Source organism: Denticeps clupeoides, chromosome 1 (genome assembly GCF_900700375.1).
Source record: "Denticeps clupeoides chromosome 1, fDenClu1.1, whole genome shotgun sequence".
NCBI lineage: Eukaryota > Metazoa > Chordata > Actinopteri > Clupeiformes > Denticipitidae > Denticeps > Denticeps clupeoides.
In genome coordinates, this window is record NC_041707.1 from 38,517,758 (window position 1) to 38,545,461 (window position 27,704).

Consider the following 27,704-nt stretch of genomic DNA (forward strand, 5'->3'; position numbering starts at 1 on the left):
TATGTCGAGAAGAACTGGGTGTCGGTCTGTCCCAACTCTGTGAACTGATGGATGATCTCCTACAAGAAAAAGTCGACAGATGGAGAACAATATTGTACAGTCGTGGCCAAAAGTTTTGAGAATGACACAAATACTTTCACAGAGGTCGCTGCTTCATTGTTTTTGGATCTTTTTGTCGGTTGTTTCTGTGGTGTATTGAGGTATAATTACAAGCATTTTATAAGTTTCAAAGGCATTTATTGACAATTACATCATGTTTATGCAAGGAGTCAATATTTGCAGCGTTTTTCAACACCTCCGCAATGTGCCCTGACATGCTGTCAATCAACTTCTGGGCAAAATCTCGACTGATGGCTGGAAAAAGTCATTGTTCTTCTTTGATGTTTGATAGAAGTTGCTGTCATAGGATGTTTTGGTTTCATTCTTTATGGTAAAATTGTGAGTGATCCCACTCCCTTGGATGAGAAGCAGTCCCACACATGGATGGCCTCGGGATGCTTTACCTTTGGCACAAGAGTGGGGGTGAGGTTGAAACCCATCTTTTCTTCTCCTATCAGTGCCGTTCTTTATGTTTTTCTTGGAGAGAACTGGCTTCTTTGCTGCCCTTCTTGACACAGGGCCGTCCTCCAAAAGTCTTCTCCTCACTGTGCGTGCAGATGCCCTCACACCTGCCTGCTGCCATTCCCGAGCAAGCTCTGCACTGGTGGCGCCCCAGTCCTGCAGCTCAGTCATCTTTAGGAGACGGTCCTGGCGCTTGTTGGGCTTTCTTGGGCGCCCTGAAGCCTTCTTCACAATACTTGAACCTCTCAACTTGAAGTTTTTGATGATCTGATAAATGGTTGATTTAGGTGCAGCAATATCCTTGCCTGTGAAGGCAACGCAACGCAATGAATACTGCACGTGTTTCCATGCAGGTAACCATGGTTACCAGAGGAGGAACAATGATTTCAAGCATCACCCTCCTTTTAAAAAATCCAGTCTGCTATTCTAACTCAGTCAGCATGACAGAATGATCTCCATCCTCAACACTTTCACTTGATTGATCATTTAATCAAGATAGAAAGGACTAGTTTTGGCAAGACAATACCGTTTGTCGCCTATACAGAAATTGAACAAATTTTACTGCAAATACAAAAATATGTCAGCAAATTAAGTAGGTGTGCTGTGAGATCCAAATGTAATATCTTGTTTGACTTCCATGAGCTTGAAGGACTGCATCCATGCGGTTTGGCAAGGATTCATACAATTTATTGATGAAGTCACCAGGAATAGCAAAGAAAGCAGTCTTGCATGCCTCCCAGAGTTCTCTTTTATTGTTGGGAATATAAAAGGTAGCTACGATTTCCTGGTATTTCAGACTATTGATGTTGCCTTCCGCCCTGCAGATATGTCGCACACCCCCATACTGGATGCAACCCCAGACCAAACGTCCCTGTTTTCTGGGGGAATCTCGGATCCATGCGGCTCCAGTAGGCCTCCTGCAATACTTGTGGTGACTGTGGTGTAATTCAACAGAAGATTCATCTGAAAAATCCACCTTCTGACACTTTTGCAGCGTCCATGCTTTTAGCAGGCTGTGGGCCTTGGCCAATGCCACACGTTTTTTCAATTGTCTTTTGTTTAGTGCTGCCTTCTGGGCACTGATTCGACCATGGTGGCCATTTTGAGACAGAATCCGCCAAACTGTTCTGGTTGACACAGGGACTTCAGGTGACCAGGTCTCATGTAGTTCTGCTGCAGTGGAAAATGGGCTGGCCTTGGTCCTCTCGAGCAGTTGTCTTGCGGGGGCCTGCCTGACCTGGGCTTGTCAAAAACGTCTCCAGTCTCTTCAAATCTTTTTTTAAATCCTCTGTACTTGACGCTGAGACACATTGAAGGTGTCTGCCACATCAGCAGTGGATCTGGTCTTCAGCCTCTTGATAATCAACACTTTAGTCTCAGGGTGAATGTTAGGCATGTTTGCAGAGGTCTAGTTGCAGTTGATGTGCAGGTCTAGTGTACTCTGGTTCTTTTTATACACACTTGAGACCTAATTGATCCATTATTAGTCACAGATGAAGCTCATATGACAAGGCGACAACACTTATGTCTTTGCAAAAATTGACTCGATGGGATCTACCAAGCTTTGAATATTAGAATACTTTTTGACAGTTTCGTTTTGCACCGAGACATTATTACAAAAGCTGTTGGGAAAGAAATGAGCCATTTCATGTAAAAAAAAAAAAAAGACTTTTGTCAGGGACTGTACATGCAAAATGTTATAATATAAACGGGGGCAGCAAACGTCGTGAAAACCAGTATCTCGGTCATTCTCGAAAGCTTTGATTCAGCGCCAGTCAGGCTCTTGGCGCACTTTGGCCGCAGGTCGCCGCGGCGTGTAATGCGCGACCTGACCGCTGGGTGGCGGCCGCGACACAGGTCCGGTCGGGCGCGCGCACGTTGCGGCACTTGTCCACCCCTTTTACTGACGCGATCACTTCCTGGACTCATAACTTCTTTTTTTTTTTTTTTCCTCCACCGCCCACCCGCCACCGCTTTCGCTTCTCCCTTCGCCTCCTCTCGTCGCTCGTTTCGTCGCCGTCGCGCCACACGCGTGCCGAGGAGCGGCGACGTCTCACTCCCCCCCTCCCGGCCAGAATGGTGGGAGACACCCGGAGCGCTGCGTGAGACGCGGAGACATGGACGGGTCCACGAACAGCCTGGGTAAGCTCCGACGGAAATACAACTTGCGTGCGTGTGTGTGTGTGTGTGTGTGTGTGTGTGTTTATAACGCGCTCTGTACCAGAGACTGTTACAAGTCTCTAGTTTGTGCAACTTTTTTTTTTTTTAGTTTTTGCACCGCTGGGGTCTCCAGATGTGTGACCCCTGTAGTCGCTCCCCTCACCTGACAGCTGTACCCCACTCAGCCGAAACTCAGATGCAGATGTTGCATGTATCACGCTTCATAATACTTCACGAATTTATGGATTTATTTGTTTGGGTTTTTTTTTTAATTGTTTTTTTTTATGATCTGGCTGTTAGTAGCCTAGTGGGGAACCAGAAGACCCGGGTTTAAGTCCCGCTTACTACCATCGTGTCCCTGAGCAAGACACTTCACCCTGAGTTGCTTCAGGGGGGACTGTCCCTGTAGCTTCTGATTGTAAGTCGCCCTGATAAATGCTGTAAACGTTAATGATCTGGGTTTTAGTGAAAGTGATTGTCGTTGTGAAACAGCACAGCACACGGTGCACACAGTGAAATGTGTCCTCTGCAATTATCCATCAATCTTAGTCAGCAGCCATGACAGGCGCCCTGGGAGCAGCATGTGGGGACAGTGCTTTGCTCAGTGGAACTTTGGCGGACCGGGATTTGAACCGGCAACCGGCATATGATAAACGCCGTACATGCAAGCGTCTCACTTCTCAAAGTGGCTTCTGATTTGACCGAGTGTCCATTGTTGCTAACGTCCAGGTTCCTCGTAGGAGAACCCTGGCCTTGTGGACCAGGTATGGTCCAAACGGCTGTATTAGTGTGTTAGGTGTGAGATTTAAGGCACGAGTTCCTCGCAGGAGAACCATGGCCTTGTGGACCAGGGATGGTCCAACCTGGCTGTGTAAGTGTGTTAGATGTGAGATTTAAGGCACAGGTTCCTTTGCAGCACAACCCTGGCCTTGTGGACCTGGGATGGTCCAACCTGGCAGTATTAGTGTCTTAGGTGTGAAATTTAAGGCACGAAAAGAAACATTTCCTCATTTTCTGGAAAATTCTGCCTTGGGCAGTGGGGCCTAGCGGTTAAGGAAGCGGCCCCGTAATCAGAAGGTTGCCGGTTCGAATCCCGATCCGCCAAGGGGCCACTGAGCAAAGCACCGTTCCCACACACAGCTCACCAAGGGTGATGGTCAAAAGCAGAGGACACATTTCGTAATGTCACAGTGTGCTGTGCTGCATTGTCTCACAACGACAGTCACTTCGCTTTCACTTCACTTCACCGTTGGTGGCTTTTACACTTTAAATTTATCCAGTTGTGAGGTGATAGGTACGATATTTTCTTTAGCAACAGACCAGTTTTTGCAAATCACACACAAGCGCAATTGCTAACCGCTAACCGTGTTCAATTGAAACAATGCAACCGCCCTGCATCCGTTTCACGGAATAAAGCCTTTTATGTTTGGCCACAGACAAACAACTAATTATTTAATTGCTAATATTTTAATATTGCTAATAGAGTACAAATCTTAGCATTTTTTCCCAACTTATTTTAATGTGATTTATTTTCATATTTAAGTAAGTTTGTTGGACATGCAAGATGGAGGTTTTAATGAGCTGATAAAAAAAAAAAAGGAGCAGGAAATCTTGCGACCAAGATGAGGTGTTTGAAGCCTGACACAATGGTCATTGGCCGGAACAGAAACACGAAAGCTTCCTCAGGCCCTTCCGGCCCTTCTGCCAGAGGACCACCCATCGCTTCATGCTGCGGCCTGCATGCAGATCGGCTCCCGCTGCGTTTGCCCAGGACCCCGTCTGGAAAGTCATCTTGTTGACACTGTGCCGACCCGGATTTCGCCGGCCACAAATTTCATTTTTCTTGCTCTCCCTGAGATTCATATCAGCGATTTACAGTTAAGAGATCCTCAGCTTTTCCCCCTTTTCTTGGCCCATCTAGTAGCAGCAATATTTCACATGATTTAGTAGGGCTGTACGTTCCGTGTGCAATGTAGTAGACCTGTCATGATACTGAACGTGGATGGTACGCGATACTTGACATATGTTGCAGGGGCAGTCGTGGCCTAGCGGTTAAGGAACTATTTTGGATACTACAGGGGGAGGAAAAAGAAACACAGGAATAATTAATTATTATTTTATAATAATTAAAAAAAAAATAAAATAAAGAATATTTGTAGATAATTTTTAAGTTAGAAAACTGTATGTATAAACATATACACTACATGAATACATGAATAAATTGCTAAATAGATGAAAACATTAAGCACCGGATAAATAAATAAACTAATAAATGAAAGAAATGTATTTTAATGTTATTGAGTCAAGCTAAAAAAAAAACGTCTCATGCCGTAAAAGTAAAAAAATATATGTGCGTTGTGCAATTACAAAATTGTAAAACAAAGCAGACATGGCCATTCTTAGAGTTAACTTATTTCAACAGGAATGCTTTGACATATTACGTTTGAACCACAACTTTACTCCCCTATCAAACCTTGATTATAATTCGGAGTGATGCTGCAATGCCTGTTGTAAATAGTTGTACATGACAAACTGGAATTTAAGTATTGATACCAGTGGGAGACTCTAGGGAATGAAACCATGAGCATCATTTAATTTCAATGTATTTGAAAACTGAAGGTTTTGCAGATATTTGAAACACAGATACCTCTTGTGATGTAAAAGTTTTACTAATTTCAATGAAATACAAAGAAAATTATTATCATAAACCAGAATTGAAAGTTCGGTTTATATGTTATATTGAATAATGAATCAGGCCTAATTAAAATACTAATACAATAATACAACATTTTAACACTTAGTACTGGTTGTCAAATGTTAAACTTAACAGCACTCGTGTAGCTTTTAGACCAGAGACATTGTTGTCTCGTATAGGGCAGCAACTAATGCCTATTTTAAGTAATTATTATTTTCTGATTAATCGGAGAATTGGATTAAAATAAAAATCAAGAAAAGCATTAATTTCCAACCCTTTATTCAAAAAAATTTCAAAAAGAGAAACACCGTCAAACAGATGACTGTCAAACAATCTGATACGAACGCCAGTGAAATTCCAATCGAACGGAGCTACACAGCACAGCAAAAATGTCTATGGCATTCAGGGGGTGTTTGTTTTGGAACGTCCACGTAGACAAGGCCGAACTACAACTCAGATCAGGCCGCTGCAGTCACTACCGACACGACTTTTTACTATAATTTTTATACCGCCTTCAACAAATCACTGTGCAACGTCATCATGATATAATCAACTAGCAATAGACGATCATATTCATTTATGCAGTTTTCCGAAATGCTTCGGCCAATCAGTTGAAGTAGTATGAAGTAGTTACATATACAGTACAGGCCAAAAATGTGGACACACCTTCTCATTCAATGTGTTTTCTTTATCTTCATGACTATCTACATTGGTAGATTCTCACTGAAGGCATCAAAACTATGAATGAACACATGTGGAGTTATGAACTTAACAAAAAGTGGAGGCCTGGCCTCCACAGTCACCGGACCTGAACCCAATCCAGATGGTTTGGGGTGAGCTGGACCCCAACAAGTGCTAAACACCTCTGGGAACTCCTTCAAGACTGTTGGAGAACCATTTCAGGTGACGACCTCTTGAAGCTCATCGAGAGAATGTCAAGAGTGTGCAAAGCAGTAACCAGAGCAAAGAAACTAGAATATAAAACATGTTTTCACGTAAGTACATAACTCCACATGTGTTCATTCATAGTTTTGATGCCTTCAGTGAGAATCTAACAACGTAAATGGCCATGAAAATAAAGAAAACACTGTGAATGAGAAGGTGCGTCCAAACTTGTGGCCCGTACTGTATATGCTGTCATGAACGACGGGTGGCTGCTTTTGTGCTCCCTGCACAGCAGGCGTGGGCACTGTCACGCATGTACGGTAAACGGAGCACAGGCGCTTCAACGTCGTGCATTTATTTAAGCGCGTTGAATGTTTAAAACGTATTGCTGAGATGGTCGTCGCTGTGAGCGGCTTCTCCTTCTGTATGTGCCCCCGGGGGCAGAGGCATGTCTGTACAGTACAGTGCTCTGCAGGATGTGTTGTCGCGGTGACGGGCCGCGCCAACGGCCGCTTGCCTGTGGAAGGTGGTGCAGCCCACTCACAGGAAGGGGTTCGCACCTGGCGTGGGCGGACGGCGGCAGCCTCCGAACTTGTCGCGTGTGTGAGCGCGTGGCGAACTGGAAACGGCGCTCTCGTTGGCGATGCACGTACTCTGTACACGTGCCGCGTGCGGTGGGATCTGGCGAAACACGAGCCGGGCAGATTGATCTTGCAAAGGGCTGCCCTCCAGCGTGCCTGGTGTGCAGATGAGCACAACCGTGACACGAGGACCTCATGTGACCTTCAGCGTGTCACCGTGTGGTGGACCAAGCTGAACTATATCGAGGAATCCGGTTTATCTGGCGTTGCATCCACGCCTTGTTTTAAAATCGCGGCCCGGACGGACGTGGCTCGCGTTGTTCTGTAACGACGAGCACATTTTTCTACACATCGGCAGCCATGTGTTGTGAATGCCTGCATGCATTAATGTGGGGAAATCCAAGAGCCAAAAATACGGCCAAACTCTCAGGAGAGCTACGCCACTCTTTCATTTTTTACCCTGGTCTGAATTACCACAGCTCTCGTTCTGTTTGGCTGCAAAACATGAAAATGTGCCTTTTTTCTTTTGCAGTAGAGCTGAATGAGGTGTGAGCAGAAAGTTAGAAGTAATCGTATGATACGATACCATATAAATCTTTTAGGAATGCGAATAGAGTTGTGGTAAAAGATTTTGACGCCATACAAATTGTTAAGAATAAAAAAATCGACACTATTTCACAGGTTTATGGTCAAAACGATATAGGATGGACTTTCTGCAGCTTTTTGACGCGTTTTAAACTTCATACAGTTCCCAGGAATTAAGTAAAATGAGGATGAGAACAACAGTATCAGCAGCGCAATTATAAGCTAATCGTTTTTTTTTGACGCAAGTAATTGTGTTATGCAGTTAAATGAACATTACAGATGGGCAGGGATGATAATGTTGGCTGCCGAGCCCCCACGTTTACTTTATTGTTTTATTACTAGTCATTGTAACGTAGCAGGCCGCAAATGTTGCTATGGGCTAATAGTTATTTGCGCCCGGCACGTTAACGCTTAACGCGTTTCTCTCCACGACACTGTTACAAAAAGATTGAAAGGGATAATATTGGTTGTAAGTATTGATTAATATCCGGGAATGTTCTGGTTACTCCCCGTCCCCTGGCACTGTCTCTGAGCCCCAGTCATGCCAGCCGCTATCTTTACGTGCTCTGTGGCAATTTCCTCCTTTTCCTCATTCCTCTCCACAGCGAGCTGAGGGTCACGTGACCCGTTGGGGCGCCAGCCAGCTCAGGGCAGGGAGTTGTGCGCCTGTGTGTTTGCGTGCGTGCCTGGATGCGTGGGAGGACAAGAGACGGGGGAGAGAAGGACGCCGCTGGCGGCCGCTGCGGCTCCGCCGGGCCGAGCAGATCCGCGCCTCTGCGCTCCGGTCAAACGGCCCTTTGTATCGGAAGGGCGCCCGGGTGTCCCAGCTGTTCCTCATTGCCAACGTCCTCCCACGTTGGCAGCAGCTCGCATGCTCAAAAACGCGCCGTCCCCTGTCTCTCTTCGTGTCCGGCCATTAAATACAACAAGTTTCAGACCAAAGACGCTGTCTTTCTCACGGGAGCTGCTCTTTGGGGGGGTTCTGCTAACGACAAACTCGTCGATCCGACACGACTCACAGTTTTAAGTTCACTCACCGTTTCACGATACTATTATTTTAAAGAATAAGTTGGCCAAAGAAGAATAAAATAGAAATCTTGCATTTGTAGCTAGACGGATGAAAGGAGGCCACGACGGTGAGTCCATGCGGCACAAAACGAGCCAGCCAAGCTGCCATTCCCTGGCGGGATGGTAGTAGCCTAGTGGGTAACACACTCGTCCCATGAACCACAGTCACAGGTTCAAATCCCGCTTGCTACCATTGTGTCCCTGAGCAAGACACTTAACCCTAAATTGCTCCAGGGGGGGACTGTCCCTGTAACTACTGATTGTAAGTTGCTCTGGATAAGGGCGTCTGATAAATGTCCTGTAAATGTATTCTGATTAAAGGAGTTGGCAACGCCACGTCCTCGTCACATTGCCGGAACGTTCTGCAAGAGTTTGGACCACTGGCTTTTGCACAGACTTGCAACTCCAGTTCACTGAAAGTGTCATTCCAAGAAAAACGTAGGTAAAAAAAATGTGAGAGATTGTGCGTTGGCTAAGGTTTGAAGTTCTTCCCAATCGGCGGGCATGTGAAGGCCTGTACCTGGCAGCAATCGTGAGCGATTGTGCCATACACACACACACCATGTTTACACTGTGTTTTTTTTATGAGCAATAGATCACTGCCGGTGATACCTTTTACGCGATGAATAAAAGGTGGCTTGATCTCGCGCGAAAGTAACCGTCGGTGCAGTAAAAGCGAATGGGCTTCCCGCGGACGTTTATGGATCAGAGCTGGAACCAACGTGCGTCTCATGCTGGGAAGTCAGACAGACGTCTGGCCAGATTCTGCAGACGCTGGAACCTCCTCAGAGGCTCAAAGCCACCATTGTGTGTGTGTGTGTGTGTGTGTGTGTAGTGTGTCCACGGTCCTGGTCCAGAAGCAGTGAAAATTGTGTGCCTAGGCGAGTAGACGTGAATGCATCCAATTCAGAAGGATGTGCCCCACGTCCGGCTTTAATCTGTGGAAATTCTTGCACGTCTATCTTGCATTATTTCATGAGAAAAAACTGGAGCCCTTCAGATCCGGAACCTTTTAGGTGCTATTTTCAGCAGACCAGACCACTCATTACATCCAACCTTGAAGGTTTCATAGGACGGGCCTTACCCCGCACCCTGCAGTTAGGAGTCGAGACGTTTAACCCGCAAGGCTTTGCCTTTTGGCATCATTTCTGCACATCTACTGGTCTGCTTCGAGTGCATTTTGTTGCACGGGAAGAGGTATGGATGAATGGTTTTCTAGCGAACCTGCTCTTCCTGGGACCATTTCTGCCACCAGAAAAAAAAATCTGAACCAAATTCTTTTAAGTGCCTAGTTTGAAAATGTCCCCTCGTCCAAATCGGTGCAGAAAATTATTTTGAAAATTCCGAAAAGCATTTGACCCCCTCTGCTGCCGGAACGGCCGTTGGTTCCGGAGAACTTGCGTTAATTGTCCCTCGTTTACGAGCAGTAACGCTCCCGGGGGCAAGATAAGATCCAAAGCTCAGCCCAACCAGGCCAGAACGGGCGGGGCTGGGCGTGATAGTGAGTGGGAGAAGGAGACGGTTACATTTGCATGTGTGGAATGAGCCTGGGAGCCATAATGACACGCCCCCTGGACTGGAAGTTGGTCGCGGCAGGAATTCGAGATTACATCACAGACTCGCAGCGTGGAATGAAGATGGCAGGAGTGGATGGAAAGTGGTGGGTGTTAATAGACGCGTGTCTCCGTCCTGCGGTGCTTATTAGTCTTGGCGTCCACGTTTAGAACAGACCCGGTCTTCGGACCTTTCTTTTTGGCCTCATTATAAAACCAAAAAAATGTGCCATTCTCCCAAATCAAGGCAAGATATGCGCATACAGATGAATATTTTGGGGTTTAGCTGACATTTTTAGTAAAAAGGACAGGTAGCCCAACAGAACCTGGAAAGAACTCGAAATATTCAAATTAAACCATTATTAATTAATTAAGTTGCATAAATATTTTAAGCTTCACAGTAACACAGTGTTTTTTGCACCCTTCGTAATATTATCTATGTAATCTATATAATATAGACTGTGATATTAACCATTAATGCACCATTCCATTTTGCACAGCAGTGCTTGCACTATTTTACTTTGCACATTTATTGAAGTGAAGTGATTGTCACACGTGATACACAGCAGCACAGCACACGGTGTGCACAGTGAAATGTGTCCTCTGCAGTCAACCCATCGCCCTGAGTGAGCAGTGGGCAGCCATGACAGGCGCCCGGGGAGCAGTGTGTGGGGACGGTGCTTTGCTCAGTGGCACCTCAGGGGCACCTTGGTGGATCGGAATTCGAACCGGCAACCTTCTGACTGCTGCCCCATTTCAGCTATATATACGATTATATAGCTGTCGTATCTAACCGTATATATATGACAATGTCTTAAATAGCTGAAAGGACAATAAAGCTCAACTTCAACTTTCATGCTGGCCAGGAAACAGGAAGCGTGCGTGACAGCTGCAGCAGATTTTTAGAACTCATCATAGAAGTTGGGGTGGTAGTAGCCTAGTGGGTAACACATTTGCCTATGAACCAGAAGACTTAGGTTCTACCATTGTGTCCCTGAGCAACCCCGAGTGGCTCCAGGGGGGGACTGTCCCTGTAACTACTGATTGTAAGTCGCTCTGGATAAGGGCGCCTGGTAAATGCTGTAAATGTAAATGTAGAAGTGATCTTGATGAAGCCAAAATTTCGGGAACACAAAGCAACGCTGGCGGTTTGTCAGCAGCGAGGTGAACATCGGCCACCCAAAATAAAGAAGGCTGAGCCGCTCTCGTGATTGATGGGCCGGTTTAGCTTTTGTTTGAACAGCGCGGATTCTGTCGTATTTCCCAGCAGTACGCCGCCAGCTATAGAACTGCTTCGGCGCTAATTCCTTCCTGTATGGGCAAGCGCTCAAGCCTGAGATGTTGTGTTCCACGTAATCCTGACAAAAGTTTTTGAGGCACACGGTGGCCTGGACACGGACCACAAAGCTCCGGGCCGCGACTCAGCCTCGGCTGTCTTCTCGGCTGCCTCCGCAGATGACGTCTCGGCGGGGAGCAGCGCGGAGCTCCCGGACAGGATGTCGCTGATGGACGTGCGTCTGCAGGCCCAGGAGGATGAGATCACGCTCCTCAAGTCCTCGCTGGCAGACGCGCTGCGCAAGCTGCACGTCCTCGACCAGCAGATCCCGCTCATCAAGCAGCACCTTATCGCCGGTATGGAACCTGTGTTGTTGCCGGATGTTCTTGTAAGTGGGTGGGAGGGGTTTGAGGGATTCGGACCAATTTCCCGTAACTGCTCCTGGTTTATGAACGTGATGTTGTAGGACAGAAAATGATTTTATTGACCGTGTGAGTGTCGATTTTGCCATCTCCAGTGAACCCTGGAGCGGCTCGGTCCCTCAATCAAGCCTGCGTGGACGGTTTCTCCAGGTCCAGCAGACTGTCTACAAGCAGCTCTCAGGACGGTCTGCACCAGCCAGTCTCGAGGTACTAGAACATCTAGGACATCTACAACAAAGGCTCCTCTTTATGTGTCCAAATTATATTTATGGAATGAACACTGCAGTTTAAAATAATCATGAGGTTTTGGTGTTTTCAGCTCTTTCTTTTATGCATATGTGTGTGTGTGTGTGTGTGTGTGTGTGTGTGTGTGTGTGTCTTTAGCTCAGTCACAAACATCGTTGGGGATGAGTATAGGAATAAAGGTGACTCAGGCCCCAAGCAAGTCCCCAGCACCCACGACAGGGCAACCCAGACTGAACATCCTCCTGGGTCTTCATTTTCTGGGCCAGAGAAGGTCCCTCTAGCTCTGACCCGGACAGTCCAGAGCCTATCCCTAGAAGATGCTCTCTTAGAGGGCTCGGCGCTAATGGAGGAGACAGGGAGCAAGCCCCAATGTCAAGGGTCAGAGGTAGAGGAACGAGAGGAGGACGAAGGGGTTCAGAAGGAGAAGGAAAACCTTTGGAGCTCCTCTGTAGTGGAGGAGCACATCCACCCCACCACCATCCGGAGCCTGCAGCAGAGCCATCAGGACCTCAACGGCCTGACTGACGAACTGCCTGGATCAAGCTCGCAGACCCGCGGTTCAGACTCACCTGGGCCACCAAGGGAGCAGGGGCCCAGTCCCCTGTTCCCAATCCACGAGGAGGAAAAGCTTCCACTGTGTGTTCTCCACCAAATCACCGCCTTGTCTAATGGCCTTTTTCCACCACATGGTACCAAGTCTACTCACTGTTTTGGTCTTCTAGCTAGCAAAAGATAGTACGGTACTATTTGGGTCTCAGCCCCGTAGGCCAATCCAACTCTCAAAACCAGGTTCAGTTCAGAAAGGGAAGAACTTTGTGGATCCAACAAGGACCATACTCCAACCGCAGTACCAAAAGCAGGTTTTTAAGCGAGTTGATCCTGGACCATGTGGTGGACACGAGCCCTAACTCTTGATTGATTGCATGGCCAATGGGTTGAACAGCTTCTAACACCAACGCCTAACTCTTTCCATACCTGTGTGGATGCAAAACCCTGTTGAATTAAGTTTTTCGAGGGATCGGGCCCTCGTCCAGACAGGGCTACCGGTGAATAGTTCCTGCTGTGTATACGCCTCACCGAGGTGCTGAGAGATGTGAATGGAGAGTGGAAAGTGTGAGACGATTGCTGTATACACAGGCGCGGCGGGCAGGGGTCAGAGCGTTGTGTTTTGGTGAAGTGACATGCTTCTGAGGAACATCTGAGGAACTGCCTGAATGTTGTGGTTTCAATTTTTGACAGTTTTTTTTGCATCCCGCTGTAACATGGTGATTTTTTTCTACTCTCCGCACACATTCAGCTTTGTCGGTACGACTCTCAAATTCTTGCCTGTTTTCGATTCGAAGATGTGAAACGTGTTTCATGGAAACTCGTGTTTGTGTGTAAGTGGTTTCAGTTTTGGGAATGTGCGCGTCGGCCCTGCTATCTTCATGCAGCGCATCGCACTTGAGGGCAGGTGAGGGCGGAGGTTCTCGCCGGCTGGGTTCGGTTCCCGGATCGGCAGAATGAGGGTCACCGCGAGTCACATCGCCGCCAATCGCATGACAGCCGCGACAAGCACTACCTGTCATTTTAAAAGGAGCACGAAACAGACACAAAGTATAGGAACCAACGAGGACTGGGTGATATGGCAAAAAAAAAGCTGATCCCAAATCGAACGATTCGCTTTTTTCACATTTTTTCCGATCGATTTCTTGACCGTTTTCTTTATTTTATTATGTTCAGCAGCCACGTTTCTCCATTTAAAAGTAATGTAACTAGACAAACACACACAATATTCTGGTTTTTGCCATTTTTATCGTGATCGTGAAATATGGACAAAGCGATCGTCGCCCAGCCCTGGAACTAACTGCTTTCGTCAATCACTCGCTCACTGAATCGTTTTACACTAATCACATTCATCATATAGTCGCATTTTGAGGTGTTATGCACGGCCTTGCTTGCCTGGGTGCGGGTGCATGCATTTGCGACTGGCCTTCCAGACTTTGGAGAGCGTAACTCATTTTCATTACTTGGCTTTACGTGCATTTAGGGTTCGTAGGAACAGCGAGAGGCTCATGAAGGAGTCCAGTGACAGGCCGAAGCAGAAGCTGGGCAAGAAGGCTGCGTCCTCCACCAACCTGCTCACCCGCTCCCCAAGCCTGGAGAGGTGAGGCGACCGAAGTTGAGGGCTGGTTCGCGACTCTGCATTGAGTTCTGTTCCTGCGAGGCGTTCTTGGAAATGGAGAGATTAATCCTACGTCCCGTGTTCAGAGTATTTATTCGTCCCCCACAGCCACATAATGGGCTGTGTTCAGTGTAGGATGTCTGGCTTTTCTAGGAATAACCGTGTTGTCTGTGTGCTTGTTTCACAGCCGAGCTAAAGAACTCATTTCTAACGCAGGTAATCTCCCACCTTTTGTTTCTTTGTTGAGTCAAATATGGAGTCCTTGTTGTGTAATTGGTTAATGAATGGGCAGAAAATCTGTTTCATTGCCTTCAAATGTCATCAGAGATGGAATCTGTCCTCCACTCCTGTCCTTCATGCTGTCCTTCCTACTGTACCAGTGCTGTAGGAAATCAAGTCGAAAGTTCAGTCTCTCTTACCCCTCTGACCATATGATGGATGGCTGTATGTCCCTCGCTTTTTTTTTCTCCGCACACAGACAAGCAGAAGCAGATTTATTCCAGAATACCTGCTGTGCGCCATATTACATTTACATTTACAGCATTTACCAGACGCCGTTATCCAGAGCGACTTACAATCAGTAGTTACGGGGACAGTCCCCCCCTGGAGACACTCAGGGTTAAGTGTCTTGCTCAGGGACACAGTGGTAGTGAGTGGGGTTTGAACCCGTGGTTTGAACCTCTGGTTTATAGGCGAGTGTGTTACCCACTAGGCTACTACCACCTGCCATAGTAAATGTCACACGTACCTATTTCTACTGGTGGAAACAGTAAGACCATAAGGTGTTGTATGTACACGTAGGAATGTAGAGGACATGTAACCATATTGGCAGAGCAAGGAGACAATAGAAGCAGATGCCTTGTATGGCTTGAATGTGAAGTTGGAGTCAGATGGGATTTAAAATTAATGCTTTCAACGGATGGTTATAAAAAGGCTTCGTTCAGATGTTTCATTGCTCATTCGTCTCATAATTCTTCTGCTTTAAGTTTCATATATGAGTTCATGCAGCCATGCCATTATTCTTTAAGAATAATTTCACCGTATTACATTACTGCATCAGATATGTTGGGAGAAGGATGCTGAGGATACCATGGCGAAAAATAGGAAGGCCTAGAGGACAGTAAAAGAAGTCAATTTAAAGAAGAAGTCTAAAATAAATAATATCTTAAGGGCTGCTGTATCAAGATCCTCATTTATGAGTTAATATTTTCAGCATAACGACACTTTATTGCTTATAATATACACTGAATATAGTGGTTGGATTGTCTTTGATAACCGCAAACTGCTGAAGTGGTTTGCCTTGCGCAGTTAACCTACGGTGTGCCACATTTTTAAAATATTTTTTGGGTTGATGGCTATGCTTAGTGGTGCTTGGTGGCCACCTATTGTCATTTAACAGCCACTCTGAGGCACTGGTGGCGTGCAGTTCAGCCGAGTCTGGACTCCATTATTCAAATAGGCCTCGTTGTTCATTCGAACGTTTCGAGTTTTCAGTGGCAGCAAACACATTAAAAGACTTCAGTTTCACCACCAGAAAAAATGAAACGGCCTCAACCCTCACGAGTGCCATAGAGTGGTCTTGGTGAAGGTTCCCGAACTGTTTATTAGCCGATCCAGCCAACTCTGGAGTGTAGTACTTCAGTCCAAGGTCTTTGGCTTGAGTAGAGACAACGCTAGCTGTGCGCCTGGAAAGCCGAGAAAACGAGGCTCCGGGTGGACTGGCCTGAGTCTGTTATTGGCCTGTTCCTTTACGTTTGTAAATCATATAGTTATCCCTCCTCATCATCTAAAAAAATTATTCTAAAAACAATCTGAGCTCTGAGGTGAAAAGTGATCCCTCCTTCGTCCCCAGTTCCTCGCCGCTGGTATAATGTCCCGTTCTGGCGGTGCGTCCCCACCTGACCCCATAAGGCAATCGTGGCTAACGACCCCCGAGGGGACTGGCTGAGTCGTGGTGATTTGGAGCCGCTGGGTATCTCATGTCTGTCTTTGTCGTCCTTCCTGACAGGCTCACAGGGGTCCAGCCGAGGTCGAACCACACAAGGTAGGCGTCATCTTGTAACCAGATTCCGTTCTAACTCGAAAAAAAAAAAACGAGAACTAGTGCGGGGAAAATGCGTTCCGCATATTCAGTGTGACCAGCAAGAGAGATCGACCACGAGAATCGCCAGAGACTAGAAGACGAGTGTTGCGCTGTGAACAGAAAATGCACCGCTTGTTCGGTGGAATGTTATTAGCTGTAAGGACGGGAATCTCGCCAGCAAGGCAGATGTTCATAATCAGAAGAATCAGCAATTAGTGAGCCGTACTCCTTTCATTAGTTCTCCGAATTTTTACATTTGGGAAAAATACAAACCCCCATTTGAGGGTTCCACCTCACGTTTTTATTTTATTTTATATTTATTTCATGAATATTTTAATGTGCACGCAGATGTGTGTATGTATGTAAGCGTACATGTGCTACACATATCATCCAAGTTTTATATTATTATGCATTTGTAATATGTATTGCTATATTGATCTGTGTCATGTTCATGTGTGTTCATCATGTTGTCACAGTGGATTGTTTGTAAGTTTCTATGTCCACTAACAGGTCAGTCCATAAAGATGTTTATTCGAGGACGGCCAATCACCATGTACATCCCCTCCAACATCCTGAACTATGAGGACCTGAAGATGGACCTTCCTCCTGAGAAACTCGACCTTGACTGGGTGTATCCTTCTTATGGGATCGCAGCGTCTGAGACAGGAATAAAGCTTCCAGGGAAGAATATTGATTATCGAGTGTGAAATTAGACCCGCCGACGATGCCGTGGAGTGTCCTTGACGCAATGGCCATCAGCTATGGTTACCGGGGGCGAGACTGCCGGGCCAACCTGTACGTGCTGCCATCGGGCGAGGCGGTGTACTTCATCGCCTGCGTGGTGGTCCTATACCACATCACCAACCGGACACAGAGGCACTACCGCAAACACACCGACTGCGTACGCTGGTGAGCAACTGGAACGTCGCCACGACTTCCCTTCTCTCCGGCAGTTGGTACTGACCAAAGTTCTTCCACTTTATTGGCGGTCTGTGCTCTCTAATCCTCTGTCTGTAATGCTGAACTTTGGGTAAATCAGGGGCGAAGGTTGCTACTTGTATGTGTTCTGGGGTTCATATTAAGGTGGGGCTGAAATGGACCACCACCTATATGGGCTTGTTTCCTGGGCTTGTACTCATCCTAAAACTGTTATCTCTATTACGACACCATTTTCCCTGCAGACAGCTTAACTATGGGTGTGGTGGTCTGTAAACCCACAAAGTTCCAGGGTCAAGTCCCACTCACTACCCTGATCACGATGCCCAACCCTTGTGCTCCGGGGGAGCAGAACCTGCAATTTAGTGGATGCAAATGGACTGAAATGAAGAAAATGTTGATGTTGCTTCTCTTCTGCCTGCAGTCTGGCAATCCACCCTGACAAGGTTCGCGTGGCAACCGGACAGACAGCGGGCGTGGACAAGGATGGCAAGGTGGGCTCCCCAGCACAATCCGGCATGTTTTAAAAATGCGTTACCATGCACACCACATGCCATGCCACGTTAGTGAGGGGAAAGACACAGGCACACAAAAATGGGTTTTAATAATGATACGCAAGTAGCCTCACCTACATGTAAAGCTGGTCTTAAAGGGCCCTAACTGCCCTGCTACTAATTATGAAGCAGCTCAGAGTGATTAGGACCAAACACAAACGGCAGTTGCCAAACCGTGCTGCTCCAGGAGCACCTCAGCGCCACGCCACAACACAAAATAAAAGAGGAAACCATCAGAAAAAAAGCTGTTATGACAGCTTATTATTAAGGTTATAACAGTGCATCATTGTTATGCCATAGGGCAGGGATACAGCCTACCACCCATAATGCACTGGGCTACACGATCACACTATTCTGAGACTGTTCACATGCATTTGTTGTAGTTTCTGCATTGCATGTAAAAACAAAGCATAATCACACTGCTCCAGGGACAGTTTCACATGCTGTCACACTCACTGGTGTATTTGTGTGTGTGTGTGTGTAGTCTGCTTCTGCTTTATAAGCCTGTAAGAATCTGATCTATCTTAAGGCCATAAAACCTCGGATTATTGCTGCAGACATATAAAACTTGAATTATGGCTTTAATTAATTAATTCATTAATTCATTACATTCATGGCTTTACACTCCTGTTTGTGTGTGTGTGTTGGTATGTCTTTTTGTGTGTGAAAACATATCCTGAAAAGTAGGAAGTAGTTATGTAGAGACAAAGATGAGACCAAAAAAATGTCTAGTTTTACGATTTCTTTGTGCTTCCGTTATTTTCACGCGCTTGATTGTGTGTCTGTTGTCTGCCAGCCCTTCCAGCCATTTGTGTATATCTGGGACTCCACCACCCTGGCAACCCTGCACCAGATCGGCCTGGGGACGTTCGAGAGGGGAGTGGGATCTGTGGCCTTTTCCCAGGCTGTGAGTGTTCTTCCACCCCACCCCGTTCAGCGTCCGCGCCCCTCTTCAAAATCTCTCCTCGACCCTCTCCATCAAACAAATTTCATTTTCAACATGCACCCACTATATCGAGTCCAGACACAATTTTTGCCTGTCATTGTCACTGTGCCATTTAAGTCACCGAAAAAGAAAATGTATGTCTTGGAAATGGCTGTACTTTTCCGTTATAAATCTGACATCTGCAGGTAGTAAAAATGCGTATTAAATGACACGGAGCTTTCCCTCCCACCGTCAGGACGGCGGCGCCTTTCTGTGTGTGATCGACGACTCCAATGAGCACATGCTGTCTGTGTGGGACTGGGCTAAACAGAGCCGACAGGTCGAAGTCAAGGTGAAGCACGTGCACACACATGCACTAACACTTAGCTACTTTCACCTCAGAAGCTAGAGCGCAGGCTTGGAAATGAATAACGTCTCAATAAAACTCTCTATGACATAATCACAAGCAACTTGTTACATTGATATTTGATATCAGAATATCAATAATACATAACTAGTGCAAGGAATACAACCTGTTGTTTGTGAAAGATAAAGAATGAATAGACATACACCACAATCTATGTATTAATCCATTAACTAATACGGCCGTAAATATTAATAAACAGCGTTCTTCTGCATGGTAACTTGAACTTCACGTATATTGAACGTTGTATATGTGTAAAACGGAATGCTGAGTAAAAAAAGTCTCGATGGTGTCATGATATAATGGAATAAGGAAACAGCACGTTAGTATGACCCGTGGTGGCCACGCCCCTTTATATAACACGTTGCATTTTTACTACTTCTTGGATCATAATTTGCGCATAACTTGGACGATCCGGTCTCCCCATGCAAAGATGCCCATCTGTCGCCTGAGACGCAGGGCAGGAGCAGCGTTGGCGCTACATCACAGCCGCTCTGTGATGGGCCCTTGTCCTGAATTTCTCGACTTCCCTGGAGTGGGGTTGTCCCGGCAACAATGTAAATATTTTTAACAATTACAGGGGGGGCGCAGAGGACTTATTCATGGTGGGTTTCTTTTTTTTTTTTGTTCCCGGGTAGTTCCTCGCAGCACTTTCACTTTCCCTCACCAGAAAACAGAACCAGAAGTCTGAGAAGGACCGACTGGTTCCTGTACATCTACAGTCGAGTTGCTCGACTGTAGATGTAATTATAGGTCAGGAGGAGTGGGGAGCGCAGCAGATGTTGTGCACTGGCCACATGGCAGCCTGCTTGTACTCTCGGTAGACTAGACTACATGTGTTGTATGTTTTTATCATTTTGCTGTTCTCATTGTAACTTGGCCTTGTGTGGATTTGCATTTCATTGAACAAAATGACTTGGCAACTTGTTGTTGTCCAATCACAACGATATCCAGGAGGGGTGTTGAAAATATTGATACAGCAATGTATCACGATATTTTGGTGATATTGTATTTATACAGGAACACTGAATATTAATTTTTTAAATATAAATTTAGTCCTCCACTCCTGTAGATGGCGCAGTATGGCTGGATGCTTTGAATTACTGCCTGGCATTCGCAAAATTTGCAAAACATGACCAACCAAGCAGCTGTCATTAAAGTGGCAGTTTGCTAGTATGCTAGATACTGCAAACTAACTTACATCCACTTCTCTCGTTTTCAGCGTCCACTACTTCAATGTGTTAAAATGACAATAGAGTTAAAATTGAGTTCTGAGTTATGTTGTTTTAGCTGAATAATTCATGTTATGTGTATATGTACACAGCGTCTTATTTTTCAGCTATGTTTTAACATTTTCAGTGAACTGTAGAATATCGCAATATGTACAGTATCGTGATACATATCGTATCCTGAGATCCTTGCCAATACACTCATCTACTAGCAAGAGGATGTCTGGCTGAACCAGTAACAGTTCAGCCCTGGCAGGGGTCACTGTGGAACACAAAGACAATAACCTAACCTGTTCCATATTTCCTTCCCCCTCCTTAAATGGTGTTTAGGTTCCCTTGGTCAGGACATCATCTTGTCCATGTATGCCTGGGAGCTGGGGACAATCAATTACTGATTGCAATGTGTTGTTGTGCGCATTTTACATTTACATTTACAGCATTTATCAGACACCCTTATCCAGAGCGACTTACAATCAGTAGTTACAGGGACAGTCCCCCCTGGAGACACTCAGGGTTAAGTGTCTTGCTCAGGGACACAATGGTAGTAAGTGGGATTTTAACTCCTTAACACTTATGCATGTAATTGTCCTCTGTAGCTAAAACATCAAGGCGTTTTAGCAACTTTTAAGAGTACAATACCAAATTCAGGTGTATTACAGATGATTCTTTGGGCTGCAGATTTACGTTTTTAACAATTTAACATGCTTGTCCTTGGACTCCGTAGAGCACCAATGAAGCTGTGCTGGCCGTAGAGTTTAACCCCAGCGACAGCAACATCATCATCTCCTGTGGGAAGTCACATGTCTACTTCTGGACCTTGAGCGCCGGCACAGTGACCAAGAAGCAGGGCATCTTCGGGGTGAGTCACATTTCCTTCTGCATTCTAAATCAAATAACAAAAGCGGAGCGGTAAAAACGCTAAGATTTGCACGTGTCCCGCTGCAGAAGTACAAGAAGCCCAAGTTCATCCTGTGCTTCGTGTTCAGTCTGACGGGTGACGTCTTAACCGGAGATTCGGAGGGGAACATCCTCACCTGGGGGAAGTCTGCCGCTGACACCAAGACCTTGGGGAAAGCAGCCAAAGGTGCTCACCAGGCCTGGTTTCATTACGTTCATATTTCGAATGTTGCCAAGAGAAGGCAGCACGTCAGTGGACACGGTGGACCTCTGCTCACATTTAGAGTGATGCAGCTTGATTCTTTTAACATTTTGGAGCAATTAACCCCTTTGGAAGATAACACAGAAACACATTTCCTGGCCAACAGGGTCGTCCACTGCTGAAGCTCCACATCGTAGACAAGGCCGCAAGGCCGTAGACAACCACGACTCAACCCCTTTCCCCCTCTCATTTCTTCTGGCCAGAGACATTCCAGATCATGCGTCAGACGCGGGCCCACGAGGGCAGCGTGTTCACGCTCTGCGTCCTGCAGGGCGGCGCTCTGCTCAGCGGCGGTGGCAAGGACCGCCGGATCATCCGCTGGAGCGCCGACTTGGCCCCCGAGAGAGAGTGTGAGGTGAAGGAAGTGCCAGATCATTACGCTGCGCTCGCTTTGTCCTGCATGAGTGCACAACTGTCCGGCCTCGTGCTTCGTTTCCATGCAGATTCCGGAGCAGTTTGGGGCGGTCCGTACCATCGGCAACGTAGATGGCGAGGAGCTTCTGGTCGGAACGACACGAAACGCAATCCTCAGGGGCACTTTTTCGGATGGCTTTGTAGCCATAGTGCAGGTATTCATCTAATTTGACCTTCAGGGATCCACGCGTAGCAACCTGGTCTGTTTACTAGTAGACCGAGGAGGGTTCCTGACATTCCTTCCTACACACAGAATCTCAGTAGAAGGGCACGTTATCTGAATAACAATTCCCAGGCAGACGGTGATGTGACGGTTTAGGATTCTTGGTACTCGGACTTGCACAATTATTAAACGGTAATTTTGAGATATGCTGTGGCTGGGAGTGAGTTGATTTCCTTGTAGAAGGAAAGGTCTAGAGAGAGCAGCGTGTTCACAAATGGCTCATGCAACACAGCAGTTCTAACAACGTAGTAAGGAATGAAATGTTGACAGGAGCGCCACCTTGTGAACAGTCTTGGTAGTGATTTGTTGCGTGTTAGGATATTTTTGAACATGTTTTATTGTTTTCCGGTATAACAAGAGTAGGTCGACAGCAAAGAAAGAAACTAAAACCTCGAACAAACACAACAGCCCCCACAACAAAGGTACATTAAACATGAGCATGCGTCCTCTCACAGAATAGTAGAGGTAGAGAGAAAAATAGCAACCGAATAAAGATAATAAATATAGAAAACTACGTGATAAGGCAATAACATTTTGCCCCATTTACGGTCCTTCAAATCTAATCTTCCGGACTTCCTTTAGGACATATTTTCGAATGATACCAGTTTCACAGTCCACCCTAGGACTGAGGATGTCGGCCTATCATGATACATATATTTACATCCTACTGTCAAGACGGATTGGTCCTACAGAACAAATAACCTGTGCTGAGGACATTGTACATTCTCCTCCTTTTTAATGGGTTTATTATGAAAATGCCATGGTGTACAATTATGTCTCCAGAGCATTTACCAAGAATAAATGTATTTTTGGAACAGATTATTATTATTATCGGAGATATCATCCAACCCTTTATGTCTGTAATTTATTCACCAGAATGGTATGAGTGGAGAGTATATGAAACAGCACGAGATTGGGTTGATCTTTGTGCCTCGCAGGGTCATGTGGATGAGATGTGGGGCCTAGCCACACACCCCTTCCAGAACATCTTCCTCACATGTGGAAATGACCGGCAGGTTTGCCTGTGGAACTCCGAGGAGCACAGCATGGACTGGTCTACAACGCTGGAGGTGCTCACGCTCTCAAAAACACTCCCCACGGGGCTTTAATGCAGCCCAGGTTTTCCCATCATTCAGACAACGAGTACATATTGCATTTATGGAAGTGTAGAGAGGGGAGAATCCATGACAGATTTTAATTTTTTTTTTTTTTTTCGTACTAATGTTATGATATTTGTCATTAAAGTCGCTGTATAATAACATGATACAAATGGAAAGTTGCATTCTGCGTGTTTGAAGGAGTCGGGTCTGTGTGCTGACTTCTGTCCAAATGGGGCTGTGGTGTCTGTGGGACTCAACACGGGCAGGTGAGGCAGCTTTTGCTCCAGATCACCTCTTCTTTATGCGGTTTAAGCCACACAGTTCACACAAACAGGACCACCAGTGCATTGTTCATTGTCCTAGTAGAAGCATTTGTCCTCAATGTGGATGACCGTTCTAGTTTTGTCACATCAATAACGAACGAAAGGATTAAGACCATAGATTAAGCCTGTAAACCAAGAGGAGAGAAAGGGCTCAATGTTTGCCAAATAATAATTTTACTATTTAATTTTACTTAAATAATAATACTTCTGAAGCTAATAGTGAACTTTGAGTACAGTTTGGAGTACAAATTTACTCATAAATGGAACGTCAGCTGCTTATACATAGCTAAGGAGCTGATATATGGCCATATATAGCCATGTATATACATGTAGATTTTATATTATTATAATAGTCATATTATTACATCTAAAATATAGATTTAGTTTAAATATTACAATAAATGGTTTGGACCGGACACGCTGAGTGTGCTAGAGTGTTTGAATGCTTGTCTTACTGTCTCATTGTCAGCAGTTAGCGTTTGCCTTTCGTGGCCAGTCATTGTATGTCTTCACCCCCCCTCTGTTTGAGCCAGATGGGTGGTCATGGACCTGCAGACCCGACAGATTGTGTCTGACCTGACCGACGGCAACGAGCAGTTGTCTGTCATGAGATACTCGCCAGGTCAGTTCTGTGTATCTAATTTTATATTCAGACGGTTTGTATAAGTTGGAAACTTTGCATATGACTGTGGTTTGAGGTTCGAGTTTTTCTGGCGAGGAACGTCTGCAGGCAGTTGAGAGTTGAGATTATGGGAATTATGCCGACCCCACATTCGCTCATCATCTGGCCATCTCTCCTCAGATGGAAGCTTCTTAGCCGTGGGTTCCCATGACAACTTCATCTACATTTACAGTGTCACTGAGAGTGGGAGGCGCTACACCCGTTTTGGAAAGTGTACAGTGAGTGGGGCATTCTGGGACGCCGTGGTGTGGGCGGGGGCAGATGTCTGTGAAAGGGTCATTGTGTGCTACAATAAAATGGAAATACATGTTTTCCCTGGTTAAGACCTGCAGTTGCAATGAAATTTCTTGTTAAATTGCATTATATGAATATATAATGATTAATGAATTAATGCTGTCCCCCACCATTGCCATCACAGCAGCCATTGTTCTTTTCTGCTGATCCAGGACACTTGTACCCTGTGTGTACCTGCTGCCTTATACGTGTCTCTGCTGTGCGCCACTTTATTTCAGGGCCACTCAAGCTTTATTACGCATCTGGACTGGTCCAAAGATGGGAAGTACATCATGTCCAACTCTGGCGATTATGAAATCCTTTACTGTACGTACATATATACTTTATGGTTACACTTGCGTAGTGTGTTAGGGCTGGATAGTTAATTCATTAAAAACTCTCTGTGGTTGTAGGGGACGTGGCTGGGGGCTGCAAGCTGCTGAGGAATCGCTATGAAAGTAAAGACCGCGAGTGGGCGTCCTACACCTGTGTCCTGGGCTTCCATGTCATGGGTAAGACGGGCCCTTACAGACACACTGGTCACATGACCATCATTTGGATGCTAAAGTATTAACGGTCTAACATTACACTGGCTGTTATTACAGTTTTAGTCACTGGATGATGAAAATTAGAACTGATCAAATATTATTTACTGATTGGCACATTATTATTCATATTTCTTTAATTTGTGAAAATACACACACACTACAAGGGGTGGGCGGGGTAAAATGAATGCTGCTTGTTTACTAAGTTATCTTGATCGCCTGACCACTCATTTGCATGTTTACAATCATGCAGCGCCATCTAGTGGTGCTTTCTTGTAATATTCTGAATACGCCAAAGCTTTTGTAAAATAGCTAGGATTTATTTTTTCATTTTCCGAGACTTATTTTTTAATATTTATCCAAGGCCCCATAATGGTATTTATGAGTTTTAATGGTCGGATTGCTGCTAGAATGTAACCTTCTGTGCGCAGGTGTGTGGTTGGAGGGTTCAGACGGGACCGACATCAACGCTCTCTGCCGCTCCCACGATGAGAAGCTGGTGGCCGTAGCTGACGACTTCTGCAAAGTGCATCTGTTCCAGTACCCGTGTCCCAAACCGAAGGTCTGCGCCAATCTGGTTATACTCAGTATTAACAAGATGTGTGAAAACAACACATCTATTTGTAGTCACTGTTTTTGGTATAAGGTCAACATTCATCTAAATTAATACTTATACATAGTGCAGTGCTATTGTAAAGTGTTTATTATATTCCATCATTTCAGTTTGCTGTCTTTACATACACATTTAGAAATAAATATTTACTTGTTTATTCACTAGTTATAATATCTTGTAACAATAATTATTCTGTAGTAACATTGTTTGGCTATTCAGTAGATCAACATTAGGGGTGACAGGAAATATCGATACAGCAAGGTGAGGCGAGCAGAGATGAGAGTCAGAGTGCGACTACAACCTCCACTCCTGTAGATGGCGCTGTACAGACTGGCATAGTGAAATCGCACATCATGACAGACCGATCACAGCATCTTGTATTTCAGCTCTGTTTTTACATTTCAGTGAACTGTAGAATATCGCAATATGTACAGTATCACAATATATCATGAAATAATTCTATTGTGACCCGTGTATAGTGTTACGTATCGTTAGATGCCTGACAATACACACCCCTAATAAACAGGCACCTACATTCCATCAATTAAATCAGTAGAAATGAATAATTTCTACTGTATTTTCCCCATTAAATCAATTTAAAATGACTAAGATTGTCAGTACTGACTCGCTGTGTGTGGGCTCTGTCACATTTTCTACCAGGCGCCGAGCCACCGGTACGAGGGCCACGGCAGCCACGTGACCAACGTGTGCTTCACCCACAGCGACAGCCACCTGCTGTCCATGGGCGGCAAGGACACCTGCGTGCTGCAGTGGCGGGTTAGAGGAGGGGGAGGAGCCAGGGATGGGCGGGCCTCGGCCTCGTCCACCTCCACCAGCTCCCCTGAGCCCAGTACATAGGCTGGCATGGAGATCAACGGTGAGGAGAATCGCTGTCGTCATCGCTCTTTTGGCAGTTTTCTTGAGCAGGGGTCTGGCACGTCAGACGGAATGTGGCGCATCACGAGCATTGTGAAGTCTTAACAGCATAAACTGAAGCAAGAAACCATTTTGTAGTCCCACAGTGGATCTGGCAGGACGACGGTCCCCATAAAAATCCTGTAATGTCCCAAATCCAGACGGGATATATGCAACGTTGGAACGGGACATCAATAACTGTGAATCATATCCATCGCAGACTGGGATAACGTAGTCATTGACTACAGGCAAACACACACACAAACACACACACTTCAGCAATCCCTCAGTGCACTAAATAGGCAGGAACATCGTTGACCTGTCAATGCTTCCGGCTGCTGTGCTCAAGCAGTGAAGTTCCTTGCTCCTGTCTGGATCTGTGGTAACCTTGTCCTCGCTGACAATCAAGATCTTCCTCTTCATTTATGCAGAATCATTTTATCCCATGTTTCTACAATGCCAAATAAAGGACATCCTTTGGTTAAAAAAAAAAAAAAAAGACAAGAAAAAAATCTTTTTTACTTGAAACCTCGTCAAATCATTCAAAATGTTCTATTCGTTTATTACCGTATGCCGTGTAGAATTACTTTTACATTGCTTTTAGGTTAATCAAATAATCCATATAATCCATATAAATCATGTGTACTAACATACTGTAACCATTTTCATGTGTTTAAAAGAATATATTCCTCAGTCAGAGTTTTACTCCATGTAGGACTAGTGTACACGCGGAATGCCATCAGAAGGGACGTTTATTAGGCTCCCTGCACTTCCTGAATCATGATCATTTTATTCCGAAAGGTTTATTTAAATGTGAAATGCACCTCCTTTCTATGAATAAAGTATTTTGGATGAAATAAACAAACAATAAAACGTTTGTCTTTGTGTGCGTCGATGGAAAAACGGGGCGCAACGCTAACGTGGAACCGATAGAGGGCGATATTACATAATTCAAAAGCACGGTATTTATTATTGCTTTTATTATTATTATTATTAATAGGTGTAGAATTTCGGTTTCTTATTCTATATGTCGGCAGCCACTTTTCGATTTGACCACGATTCCTATTTGTGCAAAGTATGAACTTGTGTGCTAATTAATGACATCGGTAA

The 27,704-nt window shown here is 45.5% G+C and overlaps 1 protein-coding gene across 2 annotated transcripts; it reads left to right on the forward strand.

Moving 5' to 3' along the window:
- Nucleotides 1-2,501: 2,501 nt before the first annotated feature.
- On the forward strand, nt 2,502-27,467 carry eml3 (EMAP like 3). Of its 2 annotated transcripts, XM_028994904.1 has the most exons (24): nt 2,679-2,703; nt 11,544-11,720; nt 11,882-11,993; nt 12,171-12,668; nt 14,062-14,178; nt 14,384-14,412; nt 16,205-16,240; nt 16,790-16,910; nt 17,039-17,188; nt 17,640-17,709; nt 18,566-18,676; nt 18,951-19,046; nt 21,072-21,206; nt 21,293-21,431; nt 21,710-21,861; nt 21,950-22,075; nt 23,082-23,213; nt 23,442-23,509; nt 24,100-24,188; nt 24,369-24,466; nt 24,761-24,848; nt 24,935-25,033; nt 25,498-25,628; nt 26,340-27,467. In XM_028994904.1, exons 1-24 carry the CDS (start codon nt 2,679-2,681, stop codon nt 26,535-26,537), a joined length of 2,997 nt encoding a protein of 998 aa, XP_028850737.1. In that variant the 3' UTR covers nt 26,538-27,467. The 2 variants fall into 2 exon arrangements, with proteins under 2 accessions (XP_028850746.1, XP_028850737.1); XM_028994913.1 differs by lacking the exon at nt 12,171-12,668 and having other exon boundaries at nt 2,502-2,703; nt 26,340-26,537.
- The last annotated feature ends 237 nt before the right edge of the window (nt 27,468-27,704 follow it).

What these genes read in the sequence shown, in the direction of transcription:
- eml3 (XM_028994904.1), top strand. Translation starts at nt 2,679, where the DNA reads ATGGACGGGTCCACGAACAGCCTGG. An exon ending in AAACTCGACCTTGACTGGGT is followed by an intron (nt 16,911 to 17,038) that starts GTATCCTTCTTA and finishes AATGGCCATCAG; the next exon opens with CTATGGTTACCGGGGGCGAG. An exon ending in ACCCGTGTCCCAAACCGAAG is followed by an intron (nt 25,629 to 26,339) that starts GTCTGCGCCAAT and finishes ATTTTCTACCAG; the next exon opens with GCGCCGAGCCACCGGTACGA.